Source organism: Helianthus annuus, chromosome 7 (assembly GCF_002127325.2).
Source record: "Helianthus annuus cultivar XRQ/B chromosome 7, HanXRQr2.0-SUNRISE, whole genome shotgun sequence".
Taxonomy (NCBI): Eukaryota; Viridiplantae; Streptophyta; class Magnoliopsida; order Asterales; family Asteraceae; genus Helianthus; species Helianthus annuus.
The window spans coordinates 149,279,076-149,306,521 of NC_035439.2; the positions used below are offsets into that span (position 1 = coordinate 149,279,076).

Below are 27,446 nucleotides of genomic sequence, written 5' to 3' on the forward strand. Positions count from 1 at the left end.
TAACGACAATGAAGACTAAATATTTCATTTAGAATAATGCGTATTTTTTAGTATTGTGAACAAGGGATAAAACATATTTTTAAGAGAAATTGGCCTGTAATAATCCCTAGTAGACGTCATTGGCCATTAGCAGTATCACACCCTTAATTTCCACATGCGAAGTTTTACCGCGAGGCGTATGACTAACCAGGATCTACCCACTAATCATGTTGAACCAAATATTTAAAATTATAAAACATCACTAACAACATGATTAGCGATCAAGTTTTAATTGTCAAAACACATTTTATGTTGCAGCGGAAATAAAGTAAAAAATCCCAACAAGAATTTAAAAACCACAAGTTTAATAAATGTTTCAAAACATAAAGTTTAACGAACCAGACCACTCCAGCAATTGCAACGTCCATCCCAGCTGTACCTACTGACATACAAAGCATGCAACTACATGTCAACAATAAAGTTGGCGAATTCACAAATTTTAGTTAAGCAAAAGTAAAGTTCACAACTGTTTTTGATTTATGTATAACTTTGGTAGCTAACCCTCGTCAAATGACTAAACTGTGTACCGAATGCTGACGTTTCGTTTGTGCCCTCATTAATGTCTATCAACATTAATGTAAAAGTGAAGGTTAAAAGTTCACGCCCAGCTCCCAGCATGGTGTGAGGTTTGTCAAACCTAATAGCGCTATCAACTAATACCCCGCGTATACCTCCCCGGCAATCTAATCGGTAAAAATGTAGGGACTTTCGTGATAGAGTTTCTGTTTAGTTCAAGTGTACAACTCCACCTCCATTAGATAATATGTTTCAGTGGTTCCACTAGGAACGCACGTGTAGCCCCAACCAGGGCTACCGTAAAAAGTTTTGTTCCAAACTAGGAACGCATGCTTTTGAAAAAGGTTGTGAACCCGCCTTAGTTTGCTTGGCAGTAAAGGTGAAAGGTAATCAGCAATGGTCAATCTCTTCCTGATATGTTTACCGTTTCAATTAGTTTAATTCATGTAATCCTACACGTGGTCTAACACATAGCCATAGAATCACGTTGACATATAATTACTCGTTCACGTAAGTTAGTGCATGTGATCATCTAATTCCATAAAGCACATTCATTAACACCCACTAATGGTTTTAACAACATTTAACACCTTTTGATAACATGTATGCATATTCAAAACAATCACAATCACTTTCAACACATTGCAGTTTCACGTCAGATTTTAGGCAGTTTTCCGGAATTCATTTAAAATACTAAACAAACTCAGAAAATTATGATATTTTAGTACAACATGTCTTTAGTTCCCGAATACTTGTATATTTTTATCATGACCTGAATACTTACAGAAAATTCAACAAAAATCATTCTTTACACCTAGGTCTGATTTATAACTCTCTGATGAAAGTTTACACCAAAAATCATTTAAAAATCCTCATTAACTCTTTTTACGAAACTCTAGTGGGAGATTTTCATCAACACCTAAAGCTATCTACAGTAATAATTTTAGATGATAACTCAATTCCTACATTTAGTTATGACATTCGTAATGGGCTGCAAATTATGACAGAAAACGCAGCCTGGACCTTTGTTGCGAAATAATTCATTTAAAATATCAAATGACATCGAAAAAATGCAATTCCAATGAAGTTTGAAAGGTATTTCCTGGAATTACATCATGGACTCAATAAATTCTGATTTTTGTTAAGTTTTTACCAGGTTACAGTCGAGTGTCGAATGTAACATGCTAGACAGATTATGTTTTTGCTACCCGATCCCCAAAACGATTTATTAACGAACCCAACGACTTATAATCATCAATCACAGTAGTTTATTATTCCAAACTAAATCATATAGCAATTAGTTCATCACAACCCTCAAGATTCAACCCATAAACAAAACCCTAGTGACTTAACCGAACTCGTAATCGATCTAATCATCTTGAATTTATGATTTCCTAACAACATAGAGTGGATTTATCATCATGACATCAATAACAAGTAATTTCTCGGTAACAGGTTATGTTGTAGCTTGCACGATAACGCGTTGATTTCGGTATTACAACTTGAATTGTATTTTTTTGTTGGTAACGGGTCAAATTGAGGCATGGATTTGTAGTTTCTCGGTAACTGGTTATGTTGTAGCTCGCACGATAATGCGTCAGATTGAAAATTGGGTTTGTAGAAAGTATCTGTCGTACGTCGTGCGGGCCAACCCCTAGTGAATCTACATATATAACTAAGAATGTTTGTCCTCAATGGATGTGGTGTGATGATAAAGATGTCTTTTCTCTATCCTAAATGTGAAGGATTCAAATGATACATGATGTATGTATTGGGTTAATAAAAGTAGGTTAGTTTATTATTAAAAATATTAAAAAGGGTACTTAAACACTTTTTACTTTATTTTTGTAGTCAAAGTTGATTAATGTGGCCATGAATGGGACTTTTTTTATGCTAGAATCCAGTTTACAAATTAATTGGGACAAAAATAAACACTTAATTAAGAGTGAATATAATACAATGAATGCATGGGCACACCACCATGTGAAATGGCATGTGTGGGCCTGCTAGTGGTTGCCATTTCCATAGCTATTAGCCTATTATAACTACTACTTTGCACATGCCTTATTATTACCTTAGTTTCATTCTATTATCACATAATATGTTCCTGGAATTATCATAACGTACTATCTTCAATAGATTATTATTTTTATAAATAAAAAAATTATTTCAAATGAAATTCATCAGAAATTGGGTTGTTAACATTACAACATGACAGGTAAAAGACATTTAATAGCTTTTACCATGTAACTAATACCATTCATATATAATATATATATATCTCTTTCTCTCTACAAGAAAAGCAACCAACAAAAGTTGCAAGGTCTTTGCAACAATACTACTCCCTATAGAATTCCAAGGATCATGATTCAACCCACAAGAAACAAAATAACATAAAACAAAGATGGGATTGAACCCTAAAACGAATTGTATTGATCAATCGAGATACCATGAACCGTCACAACCCTTGATCGTGATGCTTAAGATCGTCGCGTCTCTTGCCCGGCTATGCTTCTGATTGTCGAATACACACACGTGTATGTGATAATTATTAGGTTTAGACTTTACACAACTAACCCCTATACAATAATTACATAACCTCTAAATACATACTATATACTAATTACACTAATGACCCGTAATTTTTAATCAAACTTGATCACACAACTAAAGGCTATCCGCTGATCACCAATTCGAGTAAAATAAATTTTAAAACTCATTGAGACAAGGCTAGGCTAGTGTTTTTTTCCCCCATCAAAACGGGTTCATGTGCGGAAAACTACAGTATTTGGCCAGACTTTTGTCCAGTGGCGAAGGTTATTTGGTGCTCGGGGGTGCACCCGCCCACCCCAATGTTTCGGTTAAAAGTGTATAGGTTCCGATTTTTCGTTCGGAAATTTTAAAAATTATATAGGATCGCCTCCCTCCAATTTTTTTTTCCTAAATATTTATACATATATATAAATTAAAGTAAAATTTCTTACCACTTTGTATATCCTAAATATTTATACAATATATAAATTAAAGTAAAGTTTGTTATCATTTTGTATATAAGTGATGGGTAGTTTTGTAAATATATTTTAACTCTTATTTGTTTAACCCTAGATTATCCACCACACAATAAACTTAATCGCAAGTTTTTATTTGTAAGAACGATCCTTTGAATGAATGAAATTTCTTTGTTTTATTTGGAACTATTATTATTTGACCTGACTCGAATCGATAGCCGACCCGACCCGAAACATAACGATAGGAAAAAAAATTTTAGGTCCCATCACGCCCCCTCGAAACTTTTTGTCAAGCTCCGCCACTGCTTTTGTCCACATATACATATCACTAGCTTGTTACTTTACATTCTTGTTAAATACATACACGCAATTGTACAATAATTTAGCTATGGGACGTTTGATAAAGTGATGTTGATAAGTCATTAGATTGGTATGAAGTAATTAGTCGTCACAATTGCATTATTTGTAGGTCATTCTGAAGCCGGATTGAATACATGAAAAAGTGGCCATGCATATGGTGGGGCAAGTGTGACTTGAAAAGCAGGGCCGGCCCTGAGAATTCGTGTACCCTGTTCGAGCTCAAAAAAATATGCCCTTAGGCTTTAACGAAATTGGGTATTTGGCTCACTAAAGGTCTAAACCTAATGCTAAAGGGGTTAATTACTAATCTAAACCATAAGAATAGTTTTTTTAAGGGAGCCTATGTTGGTGTTTGTATGAATGTACCCGATTAAAAGATATTTTATATATACATATCTGGGTTTTTCTTAAAAAAACATGCCCCTCGAAGTATCGGGCCCTGACCGGTGGTCCTCTCCGCCCACCCCAGGGCCGGCCATGCTGAAAAGGGTCGAGAACTAGCTAGCTAAGAATAAAATAAGGGATTGATTACAATTGAAGCCGTGGAGTGCATGCCATGTATGTACGTTTCAGCTTTTATATATGTTACGTATTTCTAGACAATACATACATACGCATGGGCGAAGCTTTTAAGGGGCGGGAGGGGGCGGCCGACCCCCCGAACTTTTCGCTCAGTAGTGGAGAGTATCTAGTTTTCGTATAGAAATTTTTTGGTATATACGTTTTCGACCCCCTGATTTTATATAAATTTTTAGGTCTGGTGAATTTCGCCCCCTCGGTCGGAAATCTCAAGCTTCGCCACTGTATATACGTACTCACTCCATAAGTCCATATATCTCGATCAGGCGGTGACAGAGTTGATTGGTTCCCAAATATGGGCATAAGCCACACCATTCGCCTAGCTAGCTCCTCCACGTAAGTGATAGAACCCATTAAATGTGCAGTGGGAATTTAGAAACTTCAAAACGATGACTGACGGGCCATATATTTTAATTTGTTGTCAGATATGACAGGTTTCTATATCATTGAGCCTTTAATTTCTTCGATTTTGAAACACAAACAGAGCTAATTCTGCCGACAATCCATTTCAAATCTTAAATATTAATTCGTAATAACTAAGATAAAATGCATGTAGCAAATATAGAAAGAAAAGATAAGTACTATATATTCCACAAGCCAATTATACCTTAAGTCAAGTTATCTATAGATAATAATAATAATAGAAAGTACAAAAAAGGCTAAAAATACACTAACCAATCATAAATAGCATACCACTTTGACACTTTGTACAATAACCAATAGAATAAGTATAGAGTCAAGAAGTACACTAATTATCAAGAAGCCCATATTGTATATTATTTCGATGACTTTGTACATGCTGCTAACCAATCAAAATCTGTATAATCAGTTCAATATTATCCCCTTTTCTTTCTTTTCTTAATTAATTTACTTTTTGAAGAACCAGGAAATCAAGTTCAGGCCGAAGCCTGTAAATGAAGATCTGGGTCTTGTTGAAGGTTGGCAGAGTTTCCTGCAAAAGAGAAAACCGTTAGGCTCGCCGCAGAGATGGGAGGGCCACTCTGCGACCACCCTCCGGCGTGAGGATAAGTATTGGTAGAGAGAGAAAGTAGAGAGAGAAAATAGGGACGAAGGTTCAGAGAAATCGTACTTGGATTTGTACTTTGAAGGGGTATTTATAATAGTCAACTGAGATGACGTCATCCGTCTGGACGCACTTGAACGGGGGCTCATCCTCGGAGTCTTCTGGTGCGGGCGAACATGCTGTGGATGCCCGCTCGAGTGTAATCCGGTCCGTCTCTGGGACACATGTTCGGCTTCGGACATGCGTCTTCAAGTCCCCTAGTTTGGGAAGTCTTTTTATGAAGACTTTGTCAAACTATTATTCCAAGCTTTTTTATCCCGTTTGGATGACGTGTCATGGTTGGAGTAGTTTTAAACAGGTTACGTGGCGTGTTCTGTATGGTGCGGGTGACCTTCTCTACTTGGGCCGTCGGTCACCCACATGTGACGGTAACGGAACCCTTGTTGGGAATCGTGGGAGGCGACGGTTGATGTGACTGGCCCTTAACCGACTTATATTTTCCTATAAATTCAATTTTTACCTCTTCATTTTCACCGTTTTTTCCTTTCTCTTTCATTCTCTTCTGCTGTTACCCTCTCTAGTGTCTTCTTCTTCTCCAAAGAAAAAAGGTGCGTCTTTGTTCCTTTTTACTTTTTTACAGTTATGGCTCCGGGTAAGGAGAACCTTTCGGAGAGCGTGAGTGTGCTTACCCAACGTCAGTTGGATAAGTTTATTAGAGAATATAGGATTCCCTTAGATCTGCATCCGGTCCTCTCTTCCAGTACGGAAGCCATATACCCCTTTCGTCAAGGGAAATTCCCCTTTTACACCCGTGTCTATAACTTTGCCAATTATAGGGTTCCTTTTTCCCGTTTTCTGATTAGGGTTTTACAGTTCTTTAGGGTTCACGTCTGTCAGGTTAACCCATTCGGCCTTAGCCGTGTTAATCATTTCGAGATTTCTTGTCGTGCCCTTGATAAGAAACCGGATTTGAACGTTTTCCGGTACTTTTATGAGTTTATCTCGGCCGGAGACTGGTATACTTTTGCACACCGGAAGAATGTCCCATCTCCATCTTCCAACGAACGGTCTAGCCTAAAAAACTGGAAAGATAACTTCTTTTGGTTAGACGACCGTTGTCTTCCGGGGGACATGAGGTGGCGTTTTAAGGACCAGTCCATGTCGTTTGACCTTGAAGAGGGCTTTGTTTTTAATGAGAGCTTAGTCCGTGCTCTGATCGAGCATCAGTCCCCTATTCGTCCTCTTCCTGAGCATTTACTTTGGTTAGGTCGAGTTAGTTTTTCTTGGGCCCGGGGGGATAAGGATTGGCCGATTATACGCCGGAAGAGTGATCGTAAGTTCCGGTTCTTTATACCCCCTTCGGCTCTTTTATTTGTTGGTTTTGCTAACTCTTTTATTTTGGAAATGCAGGTGCTGTGATGTCGCTTCTTGATGCTCTGAAGGTTCCGAGCATGGACTCCTTCGATTTTGATTTTGAGCAGCAAGAGGACGTTCCGTTCATGAAGCAGGTTGCACCCTCTGCTCATCCCATTCGTGGTCAGTCGGATACTAACATACCCGTATCTTCTGCTGCTGAAACATCTTCCATTCTGAAGGACTCTTCTGAACAAGCCCTTGCCGAGACGGTTTCTCATATGCCGGCGTCTTCTAAGGAGGCGGGTGGTTCGTCTGGATCTCATGCTGGGCAGAGGTCAATTCTTGATGACGTGGACGATGATCCGGAGATACGCAGTCTAGACGAGGCACTACTGAATCAGCCTTTGTCTCTGAAGAGTAAAAATATTGGAGCAGATACCGACCTGGTGATCCGGTCCCGCAAGAGGAAGGGTGAATCTGTTCAGGTACGTTCTTCAGATTCTCTCCCCATGCCAAGATTGAAGAAGACGAAGGGGAGTTCCTATTCTGAAGGCACTGTTATGGAGGATCTTGATGAACATCGTTCTGGGGGTAAGAGCTCGAGGGAAGAGGCGGCCTTGGCCCGCAGTAGACCGACCCCGGCCTATTCAGGTGGTTTTGTCCCTGATAGTGAGGTGGAGAGTATGGAGACGGAGAATCCGGTGAGCGTGGATAAGGGTAAGGCCCATAGTGAGCCGAAGGTGGTTACTTTTTCAGGTACGCACTTGGGCTCTTCTCTGGGTCCGGACTTTTTTATGGATGATGAGGAAGATCAAGTGTCTTCACTTCCCTCATCTTGGTTCGGACCTGAGTTGATGTCCTTTTTTCGATATGCAGATCTGTTCTCGGAAGATATGGAGATTGACCCATCCACTGCTGAGGAGAAGTTTATACCCGACTGGGATATTCGGAACAAAGATACGGTCCTGGATGTTTTGACCGCTAAGATGATGCTCTTCAATATAAACACTCCGATGGACCATGTTCGAAGTCGGAAGATGAAAAACCCGGATCTTGGGGCCGCGGTTTTGACTAACCAAGCTCAGTCTAACATATTTGTGACAGAAGTTTATCGTAGGTGGGTTGAAGCGGAGTCTGTGCGAGAAAATTTGGAGAAGGAAGTCCGTTCTTTGAAGCGCAAAGTTCTCAAGAGTCCGGAGGTGGAGAAGAAGGTAGCCCAACTAACTCAAGACCTTCGGACTCAACAAGAAAAGGTCGCATCTTTGACGGCTCAGAATCAATCATCGCAGGCGGCTGCCGCGGCCGCTGCTGAGGACAGGGATAAGATTTCTTCAGAATTCCAAGTATTTTCTGAGTCCATGAAACAGAAGGACGAAGAACACAAAGCGGTCTTGGCGAAGATGGAGGAGTCCCTCAGCGGTGCCCGTCTTGCGTATGAGAGCATGATGGCCGGTATGCTTGTGTTTTTGTTTTATTAAAATTATTCTTCTATTTTCTCTAACTTTTTTCCCAGAGCGTGATGCGTTCAAAACAGGGGAAGCTGATTTGAAGGGTCGCCTGGAGGAAATGGAGGGGGAGAATGCTTCTTTAAAGACGGAAGTGACTGATCTCCGTGAAACGAAGGTTTGGATGCTTACGGAAGGTGCCCAGCTTCTAGCAAAGAATATTCATAAGGGCAAGGAAATGACTGCTGCCGTGGCTGGGGTTAATAATGCGATGAGCGCGGTCGGTATTAACTCGGGTTTGCACTCCGGCTACGTTCATGCTCTGCAGAAAAAGACTCCTTTCCAAGAGGTCCCACTGTTGAACCGTAATGCTGCGGAGGAGCTGAAGGCGGCGGTCGTTTGTTTTGATACTCTCAAGTTCCCAGTGATTGAAGACCTTCCGAAACTAAGTGACGCGCCGCTTCCTGAAATCAAGAAGGCTCTTCGTTTTGCTAGTGGTGATTTGCCGAATGAATGAGGTGGACATGCCCGGTTTTTTGGGGTATGCACCTTAGGTATTGTTTAGGTAGTCCAGATGAACGTAATAGCTCGTCCGGCTTTTCTGGACTTTGTAATGATGTTTTTACTTTGTTTGTTATCCTTTTGTGAATGGTATTAAGACTTGTTCCGGCTACTTATGTCCGGTTTATATTTGATGTAACTATTTTTCTCATGCGTCCATGCTAAAGGTGTACATTTTGAATTATTCTAGAACGTTCTTTTGTTTTATGCGGATCCGATTTTGTCTTATTAAGGATAACTTGAAGGTCATACGAACAATGCCAGTTCGTCCTTTCCTTTTAGGGTTAGATCCCTGGGTTCGGCCGATGAGTGTTTGTGAGTTGCAACTTTTTAACATTTTATTTATTAGGTTCGGAACTTGAATTTTTCCGATAGATGCAAAGTAAGAAACATTTTTGATCAATCCGCGGGTACTACCCTCCGCGGTTCTTGTATTTTAACTGGTGCGGGAAAAAACATCCGCTTTACAGGAAATTTAAAATATGACGGAGCTCATAGCTTCCGTTTTACAATTATTTGTTTAAAAACCTTCTAAAGATAACACTTTTTAAGGTGCACTCCGTTCCAAGTACGCGGGACGGAGGTTCCATCCATCTTGATTAAAGTGTATGCGCCGTCTTCTCCTGCTGTTTTGATCTGATAGGGCCCTTCCCACTTGGGGGCTAACTTCCCCGTTCCTTCGGCTAAACTTGCTTCATTGTTCCGCATAACGTATTCTCCGATCTTGAACCGGGTTTCCTTAACTTTGGAGTTGTAGTGTTTTTCCAACTCTTTTTTATATTTGGCCTCCCGGATTGCCGCAAGTTCCCTCCTTTCTTCGATTAAATCGAGGTTTAAACGGAGTTCTCTTTCGTTTTCTTGCTGGCTTAGTTGTATGCGGGGCGTGGGGATCCCTACCTCTGCAGGTATGACAGCTTCGGTGCCGTAGGTCAAGCTGAAAGGAGTTTCTTTGTTGCTTGTTTTGGGCATGGTTCGGTGTGCCCATAGGACATGCGGAAGTTCGTCCGCCCATGAAACGCCTTCCTTCCCCAACCGTTTTTTAATTCCTTCTACGATACTTCGGTTGGTTCTTTCCACTTGCCCATTGGCCTGGGGATGGGCTACCGAAGCGAAGCTCTGTTCGATGTTCATTCTTTGGCACCATGTTTTAAACGGCTTCTCCGCAAACTGTTTACCATTATCGCTCACTATGCAAAGAGGCATTCCGAACCTGCACACTATGTTTTCCCATGCGAACCTCAGCACTTGGTCTCCTGTGATCGTCCGGAGGGGCTTAGCTTCAACCCATTTAGTAAAGTAGTCGATGGCGACCAATAGAAATCTTACTCCTCCGGTGGAGACGGGGAAAGGACCTACGATGTCGATCCCCCATTTCTGGAATGGCCAGGCCGAGGTTACAGGTACGAGATTGTTTTTGGCACGATGACTTACGGGGGCGTGGCGTTGGCAGTCTTCGCATGACTGGAGCTCGTCTACTGCGCTTTGATGCATTCCTGGCCAAAAATACCCGGCGTTCATGACTTTTGCAATAACCATCCTTGGCCCTGCGTGGATGCCGCATATTCCCCAATGTATTTCCCTTATAACGTAACTTGCTTCCTCCGGGGTTAGGCATTTTAGGAGCGGGCCTAAAAAGGTTTTTCTGTAGAGCTGACCATCGTGTATCTGATACTGCAGTGCTTTCACTTTTAACTTCCGTGCCTGAGCCTTGTCTTCTGGGAGCGTACCATTTTTCAAGTAATCCACGATCGGAGTCATCCAAGACTTTTCGGCCACGGAAACTGACATGACCGGCCTCGTCTCTTGGATGGCTGGAGTTCGCAAGGTCTCGACTAGAACCTCTTTTGATAGATGGCAGAATGTTACGGATGCCAGTTTGCTCAAAGCGTCGGCTTTTTTGTTTTTGCTTCTCGGTATATGCACTATTTTGCAAGAATCGAAAGAGGAGATTAAACTGTTGACCTGTTGTAGATACCGAACCATATTATCTTCTCGTGCCTCATATTCGCCACTGACTTGATTGGCTACCAGTAATGAATCGACATGAGCTAATACGGAGGTTGCACCTGCTTTGGCTGCAGTTTGCAAGCCTGCAAGGAGAGCCTCATACTCTGCTTCGTTATTTGACGTCTTGAATTCGAAACGTAACGCGTAAGTGTACTCTATTCCCTCCGGATCTATCAGAATTAAACCTGCTCCCGACCCTTCCTTGCTGGAAGCCCCGTCCGTATACAGGTTCCATACCTTTGGTAAGATGGGTTGTCCTTTGACGCTTTCTCCGGTCGGGACCTCTGTGAGGAAATCGGCTACTGCCTGCCCCTTTACTGGACCTCTGGTACGATATGTGATATCAAAGGCACTGAGCTCTATTGCCCATTTGGTGAGACGCCCGGAGACCTCTGGCTTCCTAAGAATTTGCTGGATCTGGAGATCGGTCTGTACTTCTATATTAAAAGCTTGGAAGTACCTTCGGAGGCGTCTGGAAGCATGTACCAAGGCGAGTGCCAGTTTTTCTACCATCGGGTACCGAGTTTCGTAGTCTTTCAAGATGCGGCTTACATAATAGACCGGGATTTGTGCCTGATTCCGGTGCACTACGAGTACTGCACTTATCGCAAAGTGGGACGCAGATAGATATACGGTGACGGTTTCTCCGGTAGAGGGTGCGGTCAAAGTGGGCAGGGACCCGAGGCATACCTTTAACTCCTGAAATGCCGAGTCTGCTTCTGGCGTCCATTCTATTTGGCCTTTTGCCGTTCGCTTTTTTAATACGTTCATGAAAGGGATGGAGCGATCTGCTGCTTTTGAAACGAAACGATGAAGAGCGACGAGTTTCCCATTTAAGGACTGGATCTCTTTGATGGTTTTAGGAGGCTGCATGGAGACTACTGCCTTGATTTTATCCGGGTGCGCCTGGATTCCGGATCGTGTGACCCATACCCCGAGGAACTTTCCCTCTTCCAAGCCGAAAGAGCATTTCTTGGGATTGAGTTTGAGATTGATACTCCGAAGCCTTGTAAAGGTTTCGAGTATATCGTCTATCATGTCGTCTTCCTCTCGGCTTTTTATGACCAAGTCATCTACATAGATCTCCAAGTTTCTTCCGATCTGAGCTTTGAACGCTTTATCCATCAATCTCTGATATGTGGCTCCGGCGTTTTTCAGACCGAATGGCATTTTGGTATAACAGAACAATCCTTCGTTTGTTACGAACGCGGTCTTATCTTCGTCCTCTGAAGCCATTTGGATTTGATGATAACCCTTGTACGCATCCAAGAAGCACTTGAGACGGAAACTTGAGAGGGAGTCTATCTTCAAATCAATCTCCGGTAAAGGATAGCAATCCTTTGGGCACGCATTGTTTAGGTCCGAGAAATCGACGCACATCCTCCATGTTTTATCCTTTTTGGTTACCATTACTGGATTGGAGACCCAAGTTTGGTAACGCACCTCTCTGATAATACCGGCGCTCAACAATTTTCGTACGTCTTCGGAGATGGCCTTGTTACGAGCCGGAGCCATGTTTCTTTTTCTCTGGGCCACTGGTTTTATTGAATGTGATACGTTTAACTTATGTTCGGCCAGACACCGGGGAACTCCAACCATGTCAGAGGTTTGCCAGGCGAACACGTCAAGTGAATTGGACAATAGTTTCCATAACTTCTTCTTAGTTTGTTTGGGAAGCTGAGCTCCGATTGCAATTTTTTGCTCTGGAAAATGTGGGTGTATGGCCCATTCTTCTGTGAGAGTATTGGGAGGTTCGACATTACCCTCGCTTTGTCGTATTTCAGCTACACCGATTGCTGATTCGGAGTACAATGTCGCTATTCCAGCTTCAGTGGGGAATTTTAATGCTCCATGTATAGTTGAACTGATCATTCCGAAGGCGCACATACCAGGTCTTCCGAGTATGACATTGTGAACGGATCGTGCTTCAACCACTAGATACGTCAAGTTGACAGTTCGAACCAAACTCCCTTCTCCCATTGTCGTTGGAAGAGTGATTTGGCCCAAAGGCTGAACTACTTCTCCGGAGAAACTGACCAGAGGCATCGACACTTGAAGCAATTTTGCCTTAGTCTGTGGGGCTAATTGTTGAAAGCACTGCTTGTACATAATCTCGGTGGCGCTTCCGCTGTCGACGTACACCCTCCGGACCTTGTGTCCTGCAATGATTGCGGACACTATGACCGGTCCATCCTTGATATCTTCCAAGCTGACTGGTGGAAAACCAATGGGTTGCTGCATCCAGGCGGCCAAATGCTGATTGGTCCGCTTGATGCCTTGGTTGTTTGCCCTGCGGATCATGCAAATTGCTGGTTGATTATTCGGATTTTCTCCGGAAGATTTTCCTTCCTTTACTTCTTTGACTAAGTGCGACAGCTTCCCGGACCGTACCGCTTTTTCTATTTCTTGTTTCAAAGACCAGCAGTCATCTGTATTGTGACCCCGAGCATGATGGTAGTCACAATATTTCTTTGAATTTTTGTCTCCTGGGTTCCGAAGTTTTGGTGGAGCGGGGAAATTCATCCCCTCCGCACTGAGAATTTCACTGGGAGTTTTGGAGAGATCCGATAAATTGTAAAATCGTGATCCGGAGCTTTTCCCTCGTGGAGGTCTGTCGTTTCTACCGTAAGGATGTGATCGTCCCCTGCTTCCTGACGGAGCCTTATCAAACACCGATCCACCATTTTTCTTCCACGAAGACATCTTGTGATCTGACTCTGGAGCAGGATTACATGCATTCTTGCCTCGAGCGAAGGCCCTGGCCCGTTCCATTAGTACCTCCATCGTCTTCGGTAGATTTTCGTGCAATTTCTCAACTAACTGATTATTCCGAACACCGTGACAAAATCCGGAGATCCGTAGTTGATCAACTACCCCACTGATCTGCATGCTTTCTCGGTTAAACCGGTCAATGAAACTGTCTAAAGACTCTCCGTCTTTTCTCCGGATGTTGTGGACTTCGGTAATCTCCTTAGAGTAGTGCCTTTGTTGACTGAAATTTTGGAGGAACAATCTTCGGAATTCCTCAAAGTCGTTGATCTCACCTTCATTCAACGCGTCAAACCATACTCGTGCGGCTCCAGTTAGAGTTTGTGCAAACATAAAGCACCATGCTGGCATCGGCCATTGTTCTACTCGTGCAGCTCCGTCAAAATCGAACATATGATCATCCGGATCAGTTGTGCCATCGTACTTCTTCACCGTGGTTGGCATTTTGAGCTTTGGAGGAAGTTTGGCATGTGTAATACGAGCACTAAACTTTGACTTAGCTGTCATAGAAACTGGATGGTACGGCTTGGTGAGTTCCGGATCGCCAATTACATCCATCTGTATATCGTTTCGTGTGGCCATTACTGGTGAAGGTCCGGAAGAACCTTGTACATATCCAGTATAAGCTTCTGAAGTAACGACTGTGGAAAATGTAGGAGTGATTATTGTCGGGCCCATTGTCCCCGTTGGTGTTTCATCATGAAAGAGTCTGGTTCGCAAACCAAGGATTTGTTCATCTCTGGCCTGTTGCGCTTTTAATCTTCGTAGAAGACTTGCGTTTTTGGCGAGAAATTCTGCGTCGAACTCTGAGGTTTGCGAAGTAGGGAGTAAGATGAAAGGCAAGGTTGTTCCTGGACCTGAGCTTAAAGTAGCTGAGGTCGTGGAGATGATACTTGCTGGTGCAGTAACTTGTGTGCTAACAGCCGTAGATCCCAAATTCAAAGAACCTGGGGCCGCCATTTGTCAGTTCTTTGCTCAAGAAGTTCACTAAAGTGAAGGACTAAGAGCTTTAAGATCGGATGGCGCCAATTGAAGAACCAGGAAATCAAGTTCAGGCCGAAGCCTGTAAATGAAGATCTGGGTCTTGTTGAAGGTTGGCAGAGTTTCCTGCAAAAGAGAAAACCGTTAGGCTCGCCGCAGAGATGGGAGGGCCACTCTGCGACCACCCTCCGGCGTGAGGATAAGTATTGGTAGAGAGAGAAAGTAGAGAGAGAAAATAGGGACGAAGGTTCAGAGAAATCGTACTTGGATTTGTACTTTGAAGGGGTATTTATAATAGTCAACTGAGATGACGTCATCCGTCTGGACGCACTTGAACGGGGGCTCATCCTCGGAGTCTTCTGGTGCGGGCGAACATGCTGTGGATGCCCGCTCGAGTGTAATCCGGTCCGTCTCTGGGACACATGTTCGGCTTCGGACATGCGTCTTCACTTTTCAAACACACTTATTGGTGGTTATCAAATTCCAAAAAAGAAAAATAAAAATAAAAATTTAAAACCCACCCAGAAGAAGAATGAAGGTGACTATGTATGTATAGTACGTAGTGGCCACCAGCTAAGGCTTCGGACGTTGACTTCACAACAACCGCCAGTGACCATATGATATATACACTACACTCACCTTGATCATCAAACACATTGTAAACATACATACAAACATGGAATACGGCAGGCTAGGAAGCTATCAGCCGGGAAGAAACGCCCCATTAAAGCCATTATCTTCAACCTCCTCTGCAGGGCCTACACCCAACTCTAGTTCCAAAACTATAAAGTTTCTCCTCCTCATTGCTGCATTCATTCTTGTTGTAGCGTCCCTGGTGTCCGTGGGACTCGTGGTGCGTCTCCGTCCAACCAAACACAGCGGATCTCATCCCCGCCCGACCCAAGCCATGTCACGAGTCTGCAGCCAGACTCGTTACAAGGATCTGTGTTTGAGCTCGCTACTTAATTTCCCGGGCTCACTGACCGCGTCCGATAAAGACATGGTCCACATTTCGGTTAACATGACGCTGCAGCACGTGGGAAGGGCGTTGTACACGTCAGCTGAGATCAGTAACCTTGAAATGGATACACACGTACGGTCAGCATACGAGGACTGTCTCGAACTTCTGGAGGATTCTGTAGACCAGCTTACGCAGTCGCTGCAATCTGTTCAGGGAGGTGGGTCCAGTGAGGATGTGATGACGTGGCTGAGCGCGGCGCTGACGAATCAGGACACGTGTGCGGAAGGGTTGTCCGAGGTGGAGAATGGATATGTTAAACAGCAGATGGATGAGAAGCTAAAGGACTTGTCGGAATTGGTGAGTAACTGTTTGGCGATATACGCGGCGGCTGGGGATGATTTTAAGGGAGTTCCGATACAGCACCGGCGTAGGAGGTTAATGTCGTTTCCGAAGTGGTTGAGTAGGGAGGAGAGAAGGCTGCTGCAGGCACCGGTGGCCGGTATCCAAGCGGATATAGTGGTGTCGAGTGATGGAAGTGGGACGTGTAAGACTATCGCGGAGGCCATAAAGAAGGCTCCTGAGAATAGTGGCCGTAGGATAATAATCTACGTTAAGGCAGGAAGGTAAACTTTTATGTATAAATAAAAATCAGAAACAAAAGTCACTTTTTATTTATTGGTTAAAAAGTTGAACTTAAAATACATACATAGGATTCGTGCAAGATATCATGGGAAAGTAAAAGAATAACTTGTGGGGGTTATAATTTTGATCAAGATATTCTTTTTCAGTTAAAGTGTATTTTCTTTTTACTTAAAATCAATTCTTTTAATTGTTTTGTGTTTCTTGAAATAGGTACGAGGAAGATAACTTAAAAGTGGGAAGGAAGAAGACAAATTTGATGTTTGTAGGGGATGGAAAGGGCAAAACGGTCATCACAGGAGGAATAAATAGGGTAGTTGACAATGTGACGACTTTTCACACCGCATCTTTCGGTGATAATTCATTCCTTTTTCTTTTTTTATTTCATGCATATATCCAAAAAACATGCATCATTTTCCATTGTTTTCATGAACGTAAACATCACCATTTTGCATCCATCCACCTAACTTTTCCAATTATTAATATAGTAACGAAATTATAAATCTAATATATGTATGTATGCATTTTCCAAAAAAGTGGATGACAAATAAAATATCCATAACCAATATAATATAATAAGTAAAAGAATGTTTTAAAATAAATTTGAAAGTAAAAACTAAAACCACATGTTTAGATAAAGACCAATACCTATTCTCTATTTGAAAGAATGAAAGACCACAATATTAATTCATATTTCATATTGATTGATAACAAGATATCTTTTTCATTATTATAACACTAATTTTAGTGTGTCTGTCTATACAAAGCCAGTAGTATAATATAACTGACTTGTAAAAAAGCATTTACCAATTAAGTTGTAATTAACCCTAGCTAATTTCCAAAACAGCTGCAACCGGTGCTGGTTTCATAGCCAGGGATATCACATTTGAGAACTATGCCGGCCCTGCCAGACACCAAGCTGTGGCACTCAGAATCGGAGCTGACCATGCAGTCGTTCATCGATGCGCCATCATCGGATACCAAGACACGTTATACGTCCACTCCAACCGCCAGTTTTTCCGTGAATGTGACATTTATGGCACCGTGGATTTCATCTTTGGCAATGCTGCTGTGGTTTTCCAAAGCTGCAACATATATGCAAGAAAACCAATGCCACAACAAAAGGTCACCATTACCGCTCAAAACCGAAAAGACCCAAATCAAAACACCGGTATCTCAATCCACGTTTGTCGGCTCGTGGCCCAGCCTGATCTGGAGGCATCAAAGGCAAGTTTCCCGACATATCTTGGGCGACCATGGAAACTTTATGCACGGACAGTGTACATGCAGACATACATGGGAGACCACATTCACCCTAGGGGTTGGCTAGAATGGGCTGGGACGTTTGCACTCGACACATTGTACTATGGTGAGTATATGAACAATGGGCCAGGAGCGGCTGTCGGTCAGCGGGTTAAATGGCCAGGCTATCGGGTGATCACTTCAACCATAGAGGCGAGCCGGTTCACAGTGGGCCAGTTTATATATGGATCCTCATGGTTGCCTTCTACTGGAGTTGCATTTTTAGCTGGTTTATCTCCATAAGTTTCTTTATTCTGACATATATATACATGCGGACCGATTTAAACATGTAAAACCCATGTTGGATATATAGCTTATAAGGTGAAACATGATACCACATTATCTTATAAATAATGTTAATGTGTTGGGTCAGAATTGTAATAAATAGTAACGATTATGTTGTTTTGGACCCCATCGAGCTAGCTAGTATTACCATTAATTAAATTGAAGAAATTACATGCTAACCTTAACCTGTATAGTGTTTTGTTGGTAATCTGTTATTGTATTAATCAACATCAACATCAACATCGGGTTTAAATTATATCTTTGTCCATACATCCCTTTCTCTTGAGGAGGGTACATGCATGTGTTTATAATATTTTTTTTCCGATTAAATTAAATGCAGGCCAGGCCGGTTTGGTACATTTGTTAATTATACGTGCCTACTTACAAAACCATCTCAGTCTTAAGAGGTAAAACCTATGTACAGTATTATAATAAATCTTTTGATTTAATGCAAGTTTATTATACCGGCTAACTCTAACACCCTCTAACCATTTATATGCGCTAGATCTACATATTTGTCCACCTTGGGATTTAAAGCCTCAACCTCATCAGAGGGAACGTCTTTAGTGGACACCTTAATACCGCTACACTAGCTACAAGCCCTCTGGTTATTTGTACAGTTATTCTCTCCTTTTTTTATTTCCTGTAAATAAAGTTTAACAACTTAGCTAATAACGATCAAAATATATCAACAACTCATAATAAACTTTTCCAGCTCACATTCAGGAGTATGCCGGAAGTGCACATTCTCATCAATCAACCCATGAACCAGCAGCAGCAGCAGCAGCTTAGCCACATGGGTCATCACCAAACCATATGAATAGAATGACCCCATCCCATTTGTTCTCATCATACACTCCAATATCACCTGCTTTTGCCAGCCCTTCTTTCATCAGCATCAACACGTCCAAACTTGTGCTTCACTGCACCTTGTCCTCGCCTGGAACTACCCCTGTTATCCATCTAAACAACTGGGTGATTTATTATTATAATTCATCTTTAAAAAGTCAAATGAGTAAAAAATAATAGCTACAAAAGAAAAACACAACTTCTATCAAGATTCAAAGTTGACCACTGATTCATATACAAGTCAAGGTTAAGAACTAACCTTCCATACTAGGTTTCTAAGAAACTGGGCTCTCATATCAACCATGTTGGCCCACGAATCACTCACAAGCTGTCCACTGGGACCACCATACACAGATATCATGGTTTTATACGGGGGGAGGTCCAAACTCCAAACTTTTCTTAGTCAGGTTTATTATATAAAGCCCCGTCCGTATAAAAGGTTTTCTTAGCATGAATTTGGCAAATCTTTGGAGGCTCAAGTTGCAGCTTTTTAACTCTCGGAATCAAGAGATACTCCAGGAGGTGAATCAAGAGATTCATGAACATCTATGAATCTCTGCATCTGATGATCAATCCTGTAGGTTGATCCACACGTTGTGTTCTTCAACCAGGATACATTTTCCTTGGCCTGTTTTAGCTAGTAGTATACCCGTCCGGTGGACGGGTTTTTTTTGCGTTGTAATGTCAAAAAGCTTTTATTTACTTTTACATGAGTTGACATGTATAATATGCCTAAAAACGAAAAAAGCAAGGTTGGAGACAATTTTAATAACTCAACTGCATTGAGTCTTTAAGTAGACCATTGACTAGTAAAACATAAAAAATACAAATAGCCAGCTGAAATAAAACACCAAGTAACAATGTACGATAAACAAAAGCGAAAATGTGAACAATGTTTCATGAAACAAGCATGCCCTCTAAGCATTATATTTTTGAAGGTATTGAAATAGACTTTTGACCCGTCATAAATTTCATCTTTAGAACCACAAAATACAAATTATATAAAGAGACAATGATTAAAAAGTGTATTAGATGCAAAAGATCATACAGTACAACCTAAACTCAGTGTAGGTGCAAAGGTTGAACCACCAAGGTCATCTTGTAAGCCAACAGCAACAGCAAGAGAAGTAACAACAAGAGCAGTTACTGTTGCAGAATGTGATGAAGGTCATCTACATTCTTCATCCAGTAACATTAAAAGCTGAAAATGGTATCGTTTTATAACAAAACTCAAAACACACAGGAGTAAAACTGGTAAGGAAAATATTTAGCCAAGAGAATCCACAAGGATGCTCCGTTATGTAAGATGGTCTTCATCTATCTATTTAATCAGTCATTATTACTAACTTATTCGCTTAATTTTTTATGTATGTCTAGAGTCTAGACGACGAGATGTATTATTATTGTTGTTCTTGTTACTGTTATTATCATCATCATCGTTTCAGGAACTAAACATATAAAAAAAATAATTTAGTATACTTGAATGAATTTATCACATGTATGTTTCTTTTGGTAATTAACACTTAACATTATGAAGACTTCCAACAAGGGAAGAGTACAAGGTGTCATCAGGCGAAATACCCGCCTTTTGCATCTCGTCATATAACTTAAAAGCTTCTTCCGATCTTCCCTCTTTCGACAAACCCGCAATCATAGCTGTATAACTTATCACATTTCGAACGAAACCTCTCTGAGGCATTTCATCGAACAGCTTCTTCGCATCATCTACTCTACCAGCCATACATTCTCCATGTACTAAACAAGTGAATGTGTACAAATCAGGCATCATTCCTTTCGCTTCCATTTCACTTCTTATCCTATGAGCTTCCTTCATCAACCCTTTTTTGCAATACCCATCGATAAAAGCATTGTATGTCACGACATTCGGTCTCTCCCCCTTGCTTTCCATCTGTTTAAACGTCCGTCTAGCTTCGACAAACTCCCCTTGTTTACAAAAAATATCGATCAATGTCGTGTAAGTTAACGTGTTTGGAGCCACACCTCTATCCGCCATAGTAAACAACAACGTCTTCGCTTCCTCGAGCCGGTTCGCTTTACACAAACCAGCCGCAATGATATTGTAGGAAACGACGCTAGGTTTAAACCCTTTTGTCTCCATCAAACTCTGCAGCTTTATCGCATCGTCAACGTTTCCTTTCTTACAATACCCATCCATTAATGTGTTGATTATAATATCATTCACATCAAGACCTTTACTTTTCATTTCACTCAACAAAACTTCAGCAGCTTTCATCTCCCCTGCTTTGCATACACCATTCAACAACACGCCGTAAGTATGCACGTTCGGGACAAGTCCTCGCTCCGTCAATTCATCAAACAGTTCGAAAGCCCGTTTCAAATTCCCCACCTTACAGTTGCAACTAATCATCGAAGTGTATGCATAAACATCCGCAACTATCCCCTTCTCAAGCATTTCATCAAACACCTTCTCTGCATCCTCAACGTTGCCCAATATCGAATAAAACTCGATCAAAAGTGTATAAGTCGCCACATTGTACAAAACCCTCTCACTCTTCATCAAATCAAGAATCACCTCCACTTCCCTAAACTCCGATTTCTTCAAATGCGCATCAATCAATACATTATACGTATTCACATTCGGTCTAACCCCTTTCACAACCATCTCATCCATCAATTCTCTAGCCTTAACACTCTCGCCAATCTTACACATCGCCGAGACCGCAATAGTCATCGAATAAACCGTTATCCCAACTCCCGAATCAACCATCGTTCGAAAAAAACCCGACACTAAACCAAACTTCTCACATCTTTTCGCTGCAAGCAAGAACACCATACAAGACCTATCATCAATCTTACTAAACCCATTACTTTTCATGTACTCAAAAACCTCCAAGCTGTCCTCAAACCGCCCGTTTTCGGCGTAAACACGAAACAGAGTATCAATCAACTTCCCTACAACAATCTTTCTGACCCCATCACAATTATTATCAAGAAAAGATGCAATTTTTTGAACTGGGTGTTTGATATTATCATTAACAGCTAACTGATTCAAGATTTGTTTAGCAAAGGCGTAATCTTTAGCTTTGTAAAGGCGACAAGAGAAGGAAATGTAGGGTTCGATGAGATTGAGGTTGTTAGGTTTGAGGGAATTGAAGAAATTGAAGCAAGATTGAGGTGGTATTTGTGGGTTTGAGAGGATTAGGGTTATGATTTGAGGGTTTAATTTGGATGGGGGAAATTGGGTTTGATCGAAAGATTGGGAAGACTTGAGGGTGTTGGAGATGGAATTGGCGATTTGTTGATTTGAATTTGAGATAATTGGGTGTTTTGAGATGGATTTGAATGCTGATGATAGGGTTTTGTTCGACATAGTCAGGGTTTAGGGGAGATGAAACATATGAGAGCTTGTTATAAGTCACACCTGTCAAGATGGACGGGTCGGGTCGGGTAGCAGGTCAAAATGGCACTCCCTTTCTTGGGTGCTTTTTGTTTTTTTAGAAGTAAAATGTCACAGTCTGCGGATCACATCTACATTATTTTGCAGACATCTATAGCAGAAGAGGTGGACCAAGAGTTGTCTGCAAGAAGAAGACTGTTTGTTTTAGCCCAAACTTTTCTTCTTCTCTTCACCAAGTAAGACTAAGGGGGTGTTTGGGATTGCTTATTTTAGCCAACAACTTATTGACTTTTTGAAAAATTAAATGGTGTTTGGGATTAGCCACATAGTGGGTGTTTGGGATTCCTTCTCAAAAGTGACTTATTAATTTATATAAGTCATAAGTCACTCAATTGTGACTTATTAAGTTTCCCAAAAAGTCATAAGGAGTTTGGAAAAGTTAAGCCAAACACCCACTAAAAAACAGTTGTTGCTTACAAGTTGTAAGGTGAAAGAAAGATATAGACTTTTATGTTCAATGTTTGAAACAAGTAAGATATAAGATTATCGTCGGGACTAAAGTTAGTTAAGTGATACCAGAACCAGGTAATAATGGGTCGTAGTCTACTATATTCTCAATTGAAAAAGGATGAGCATCTTGCCTAGAGTATTTTCACTTGTTAGACCGATTTGCATCAGAAACAAGTGATCCAATTGACGTGTTTAGGTATAACATGATTCTGCCAATTCTGCTAAATAGGATTCAGCTATATGTAACAGTCACATAAATGTCACTTTATATGATACTTCTGCATAAGCAAATCAGCCACAATCCATGTGGATATGACAAGAAGGCATTTCTACATTCGACTAATAATACATGAAACGACGTTGCAGACAGACCCTATCTTAAAGTGGATATGAATGACTATGAAAAAGTGGAAACCCCTATTATGTATTTGAAATCAATAACTGCAAAGAAGAATCAAACCTTGGTGATGGATTGGAGATATTTAACAAATACCCAAGTGGACCTTCGTTCCAATTTGTCACAATCAAAGTTTCATATTTATTGACGCATTCTAATATTTTTTATAGAACAGTTCTCAACTTACAACGCAATGGTAGTCATTGTCCTATTAAGGTATAATGTGTTTAATTGGATTGAAATACTTGTATCAAAAGCATGAGGTAAGTAAGGAAGAATGAAAATACAAATCAAGCGTAACATTCATAACACTTGAGCTTGGAACTAGTCCTCAGTCTCAGCTTTATTCTTTTGATCATCTAAAAGCAAATAGTATGATGTTATATTGAAAAGCATTGTAAGTTTACACTCAAACATATATTACTAAAAAGTACTGTATTTCAAAATAATTTCATAAAAATATTACCGGGCTGATGGCCATAGTCTAAAGTCTAAACCATAATATATATATAAGCAGGTGCCTAAAGTAAAAGTTCACCAAGAAAGCATCAGACCCCACTGATCTGCATATTCCTACAGTAAAAGAACAAAAAATAAACTCTAGTCCAACACAAACAAGCATGCTACTATATCACATGATCTTAGAAATGGATTTAGCTTTTACATATATACATACATACATGCTACAGATTGATTACACAACATGTTGGTTTTGCTGGGTGGTTTCATTGCAGCAGCTTATACTGTACAGTACACATATGAAATCCACAACATGGAGTTACAAAGCAGCGATAAAAGGCGGCTCAGCTTCTCCATCAGCCCCATCCACCATGCTCGTCTGCAACAAACACACAAACACACACACACGATGTTTTATGACAGATTATTACAAAAAGATTTTAGATTTTAGCATGCACCTACCTCGACATCTTTATTATCATGTCGTGATAGATAACGTTCCAGTGCCCCTTCCCCATACAAGATTTTTGCTCCACGATCAACAGCCTCCTCGTCAACAACAACAGCATCTATTATGTTGTCCCCTGTTCTTTCATCAGGGATCTGCAATGCAAACAAATCATCTTACTTTCATTAATTGATGTGGAACGTCCAACACTGGCCAAGTTTCAAGAATTACAAACCTCATACATGGCATCCATCAAAATGTTCTCTAACAAGGACCTCAACCCCCGAGCACCTGTGTTTTTCACTATTGCTTTCTTCGCAATTAGTTTCAATGCACTTTCGGTATAATGCAACTTAACCTGAAAACAACAAAATAAGATTGATTTATCAAAGAAACCAAAATGCATCTCTAGCTATTTCTGGAATGAATGAATATATCAGCCTTACTCCGTTCATCTGAAATAACTTCTTGTATTGCTTGCCTAATGCATTCTTTGGCTCAGTTAGCACCTAAAATAATTTTATTTATTGCTTGTAAGGATAAAATTCTACAAGAAAAAAAAAAAAAAGTAATGCTATATGCAAAATTCAGTTGATTAAACCTCCTTACCTGGACAAGTTGATCTTCTGTGAGAGCTAATAAGTTAACAAGAATCGGAAACCGTCCAACAAATTCAGGAATCAATCCGTAAGCAATGAGATCGCTACTTTCGACCTGACAAAAACATATGTCAGTGACCAAAACATAGCTAATAAATGGTACTTACGTATAATATTAGTTTGAAAGGTGGTGCTTGTATGTATGTATGTACACTTTGAAGGTGATTACCAAATTAATATGTCTTTAGTGTTTGGTAACCTATCTCTACGATTGGTTATCAGCTTTCTCAGCGGTAAAGTAATCAGTTCAATACTAGGAATGATGAAACTGATCGTCAAAAGGGTTGGGTAAAATTACACTATTTTACCTATTACTTTCGATCAGCCATCCAGAATTTGACAAACAATATGCCGTTACTACCATCTCTTGCATTATTAAATTTATTTCAGTCTAGTTGATTATCTATTCAAATAATATTTTTTTTCCCAAAATGCACATATAATAATATTTAGGTAAAAATAGAGTAAGCTTACAGTTTCCAACAAAGATGAAGTAACAGCAGTAGTGGTAACTCCTCCGGTTCTCATGTTTGCCCGAACAGGTGCCCCAAACCCAATGGAAGAGTCTTGTCGTCTGAAATAACACAAATGTGTGATATAACAGCAGTAAGGAAAAATAAAGTCAACACATACCTTTCTGAGACGGTTTTCTCAAGATCTATGAATGCTCCACCACAAATAAAGAGAATATCTTTGGTATCAATCTGCAAAAAAAAATAGTAATAAAAAGGTTTATAAACAACCATGTGTATCAAGCCTAGAGCAGGCAAGTTTAACCCATATAATATATTGTACCTGAATATTGTCTCCTCTAGGATGCTTACGTGCCCCCTTCTCAGGGACATTGACAACCTGAAATACATCGTCATGAATGAATGAATGATCTTTTTGTGTTTACTTTTGAGGTGTGATAAAATAATTTTAAGAAAAATTTTATCTTTAAAATAAAATAAAAAAGACATACAGTCCCTTCCAGCATCTTTAGTAATGCCTGCTGCACACCCTCACCGGATACATCTCTGCTAATGTTAAGACTCTCAGCCTATAAATAGCAAGAAATTAATGAGTGGAAGGAACAGATCGAAGGTCAAACATGTTACTCCACGTGAATTTTTAAGCTAAACCTTCTTTGTAATCTTGTCAACTTCATCTATATACACAATGCCCTGCTGCGCTGCTGCGACGTTATAATCAGCAACCTGAATTGAGAGAAAGGCTATGATGAAATACATATGTAGCATAGAATTTATGTATCATAGGAGCAATTGGAGTACTGTCAAAAGCTTGTATAGAATAGATTCCACATCTTCCCCAACGTAGCCTGCCTGCAAACCACAAAAATGTTTAAAACACGAAAGGTCAAACGCATCGACATTTGAAAAGCAACCAATTTATCTTCCTATTTGATAAATAATAATAATGTATAGTAGTTGCCTGAGTAAGTGTGGTAGCATCTGCAATAACAAATGGAACATTCACTAAGCGAGCTAATGTTTTTGCAAGTAGCGTCTTCCCTGTAATAAAAAAAAATCACAGTGTGAATACAGGGGCAGTGGAAATACAAATAGGATAACAGATTCACAAAACTTATACCTGAACCGGTTGGGCCAAATACAAGAATATTACTTTTCTCAAGCTCTACAACATCGCCGCCATCTGCCTCCTTTTCCGTGTCATCTCCCGAAGGCCTAACTTTCCGCGTTGTAATATAATTTGTTAGAAGCATTTTACCAAAAAAAAAAATAATAATAATAATAATAAAGCTACCGACTATGGTGAACATACTATAGGATTAGGGTGAGGTCACCATTACAACATTGTTACTAGTTATATTTCAACACATAACATTTCCATATTGCAGATGCAATATGCATATCACTTTGTGCTTACTTTTGTGAAGTATCAATAGAGATCCTCTTGTAATGATTGTATACTGCCACAGAGAGCACCTACATGAAAGGAATTGCAATCCATAAGCAATGATACCACAGCATCTATAATAAGTTTGAGAAAAAAAAAACAACAACCTTTTTAGCTCTTTGTTGACCAATAACAAACTTATCAAGGCCTTTACAGATCTCCTTTGGAGTTGGGAAACTGGTGCCCAAGTTAGAGCCACCCCAACTCCCATCCCCAGAAGCGGAGCCATTGGCGGTTGGGTTAGCCAAAGGAGGAGGAGCAGTATCTCCACCACCACGAGGATGCCAGACCTCAGGTGGGTCTCCTCCTCCACCAACACTACTACTACCACCATACATATTAACGGACCTCCACTTGCTGAAAAACCCATAACCCTTTGTATCAGCTGCTGCTGCTGAGGGTTTCAAAGATTGGTACTGGTCTAATTTGGTTGTTGAGGGCCTTGAACAAGTGTGCATATTATCGTGAGCTAAAACAAAGTACTTCAAGTGTGATAAGGAGGACACTGTGGGTGTGGGTGATCTTGATCTTAGAACAGCCGCAACAGCCATTGTGATTCACACGATCGGTTGGTTTGTATGTATAAACAAGGAAACTTTTTCTTTTTGTGGGAGGAATTACAAATTGGGGCAGTTTCTTTCTATGAAAACAAAATCGGATTTGATTTTTAAAGGGAACTGTTTGGGTGTTTCAGGAAGGAAGTCAATAGAAGGTGAATTTCATAAGATAATCTTTCTTCCATTCCATGTGACTGCTGTAACACATAACACATAGTCTTTAAGTGTAACTAGTAATTAGACCCGCGCGCGTTGCGGCGCGGGTACATTGCAAACATCGAATGAATTAGTTCAGGCGTTATGTGACGTATACATCATATGAAAATGCGTGTTTTCACGTATCCGATTTAACTCAATAGTATTGTGGTTGGATCAAAATGTAAAGTCAAATTGATACAGTACACTCATAACGTATTTATATGTGACCCGACTCATA

At 40.6% G+C, this 27,446-nt stretch overlaps 4 protein-coding genes across 5 annotated transcripts; 1 reads left to right on the forward strand and 3 right to left on the reverse strand.

The window, feature by feature from the left end:
* Nucleotides 1–9,419: 9,419 nt before the first annotated feature.
* LOC110867245 lies at nucleotides 9,420–12,131 on the reverse strand. Its single transcript, XM_022116370.2, has one exon. The coding sequence runs from the start codon at nucleotides 12,129–12,131 to the stop codon at nucleotides 9,420–9,422; it is 2,712 nt and encodes a 903-aa protein (XP_021972062.2).
* A 3,035-nt stretch (nucleotides 12,132–15,166) lies between these two features.
* On the forward strand, nucleotides 15,167–17,959 carry LOC110869237 (probable pectinesterase/pectinesterase inhibitor 61). Its single transcript, XM_022118526.2, has 3 exons — nucleotides 15,167–16,229; nucleotides 16,459–16,598; nucleotides 17,093–17,959. Exons 1-3 carry the CDS (start codon nucleotides 15,322–15,324, stop codon nucleotides 17,788–17,790), a joined length of 1,746 nt encoding a protein of 581 aa, XP_021974218.1. The 5' UTR covers nucleotides 15,167–15,321; the 3' UTR covers nucleotides 17,791–17,959.
* A 2,177-nt stretch (nucleotides 17,960–20,136) lies between these two features.
* On the reverse strand, nucleotides 20,137–22,072 carry LOC110869236 (pentatricopeptide repeat-containing protein At2g32630). The gene has a single exon (XM_022118525.2). It carries the CDS (start codon nucleotides 22,031–22,033, stop codon nucleotides 20,198–20,200), a length of 1,836 nt encoding a protein of 611 aa, XP_021974217.1. The 5' UTR covers nucleotides 22,034–22,072; the 3' UTR covers nucleotides 20,137–20,197.
* Nucleotides 22,073–23,566: 1,494 nt separating this feature from the next.
* LOC110869235 (CLP protease regulatory subunit CLPX1, mitochondrial) lies at nucleotides 23,567–27,240 on the reverse strand. Of its 2 annotated transcripts, none has more exons than XM_022118523.2 (15): nucleotides 26,561–27,240; nucleotides 26,424–26,482; nucleotides 26,127–26,221; nucleotides 25,968–26,047; nucleotides 25,808–25,858; nucleotides 25,658–25,732; nucleotides 25,498–25,575; nucleotides 25,329–25,385; nucleotides 25,167–25,237; nucleotides 25,008–25,107; nucleotides 24,484–24,588; nucleotides 24,321–24,383; nucleotides 24,110–24,232; nucleotides 23,889–24,029; nucleotides 23,567–23,805 (listed from the first exon to the last, which is right to left on the reverse strand). In XM_022118523.2, the coding sequence occupies exons 1-15, from the start codon at nucleotides 27,002–27,004 to the stop codon at nucleotides 23,746–23,748; spliced, it is 1,602 nt and encodes a 533-aa protein (XP_021974215.1). In that variant the 5' UTR covers nucleotides 27,005–27,240; the 3' UTR covers nucleotides 23,567–23,745. The 2 variants fall into 2 exon arrangements, with proteins under 2 accessions (XP_021974215.1, XP_021974216.2); XM_022118524.2 differs by having other exon boundaries at nucleotides 26,127–26,225.
* Between the last annotated feature and the right edge of the window lie 206 nt (nucleotides 27,241–27,446).

What these genes read in the sequence shown, in the direction of transcription:
- LOC110867245 (XM_022116370.2), bottom strand. Translation starts at nt 12,131, where the DNA reads ATGGCTTCAGAGGACGAAGATAAGACCGCGTTCGTAACAAACGAAGGA.
- LOC110869237 (XM_022118526.2), top strand. Translation starts at nt 15,322, where the DNA reads ATGGAATACGGCAGGCTAGGAAGCTATCAGCCGGGAAGAAACGCCCCA. An exon ending in ATCTACGTTAAGGCAGGAAG is followed by an intron (nt 16,230 to 16,458) that starts GTAAACTTTTAT and finishes TTCTTGAAATAG; the next exon opens with GTACGAGGAAGATAACTTAA. An exon ending in TTTTCACACCGCATCTTTCG is followed by an intron (nt 16,599 to 17,092) that starts GTGATAATTCAT and finishes TTTCCAAAACAG; the next exon opens with CTGCAACCGGTGCTGGTTTC.
- LOC110869236 (XM_022118525.2), bottom strand. Translation starts at nt 22,033, where the DNA reads ATGTCGAACAAAACCCTATCATCAGCATTCAAATCCATCTCAAAACAC.
- LOC110869235 (XM_022118523.2), bottom strand. Translation starts at nt 27,004, where the DNA reads ATGGCTGTTGCGGCTGTTCTAAGATCAAGATCACCCACACCCACAGTG. An exon ending in ATTTGGCCCAACCGGTTCAG is followed by an intron (nt 26,048 to 26,126) that starts GTATAAGTTTTG and finishes TTTTTATTACAG; the next exon opens with GGAAGACGCTACTTGCAAAA. An exon ending in ATGATAATAAAGATGTCGAG is followed by an intron (nt 23,806 to 23,888) that starts GTAGGTGCATGC and finishes TGTTTGTTGCAG; the next exon opens with ACGAGCATGGTGGATGGGGC.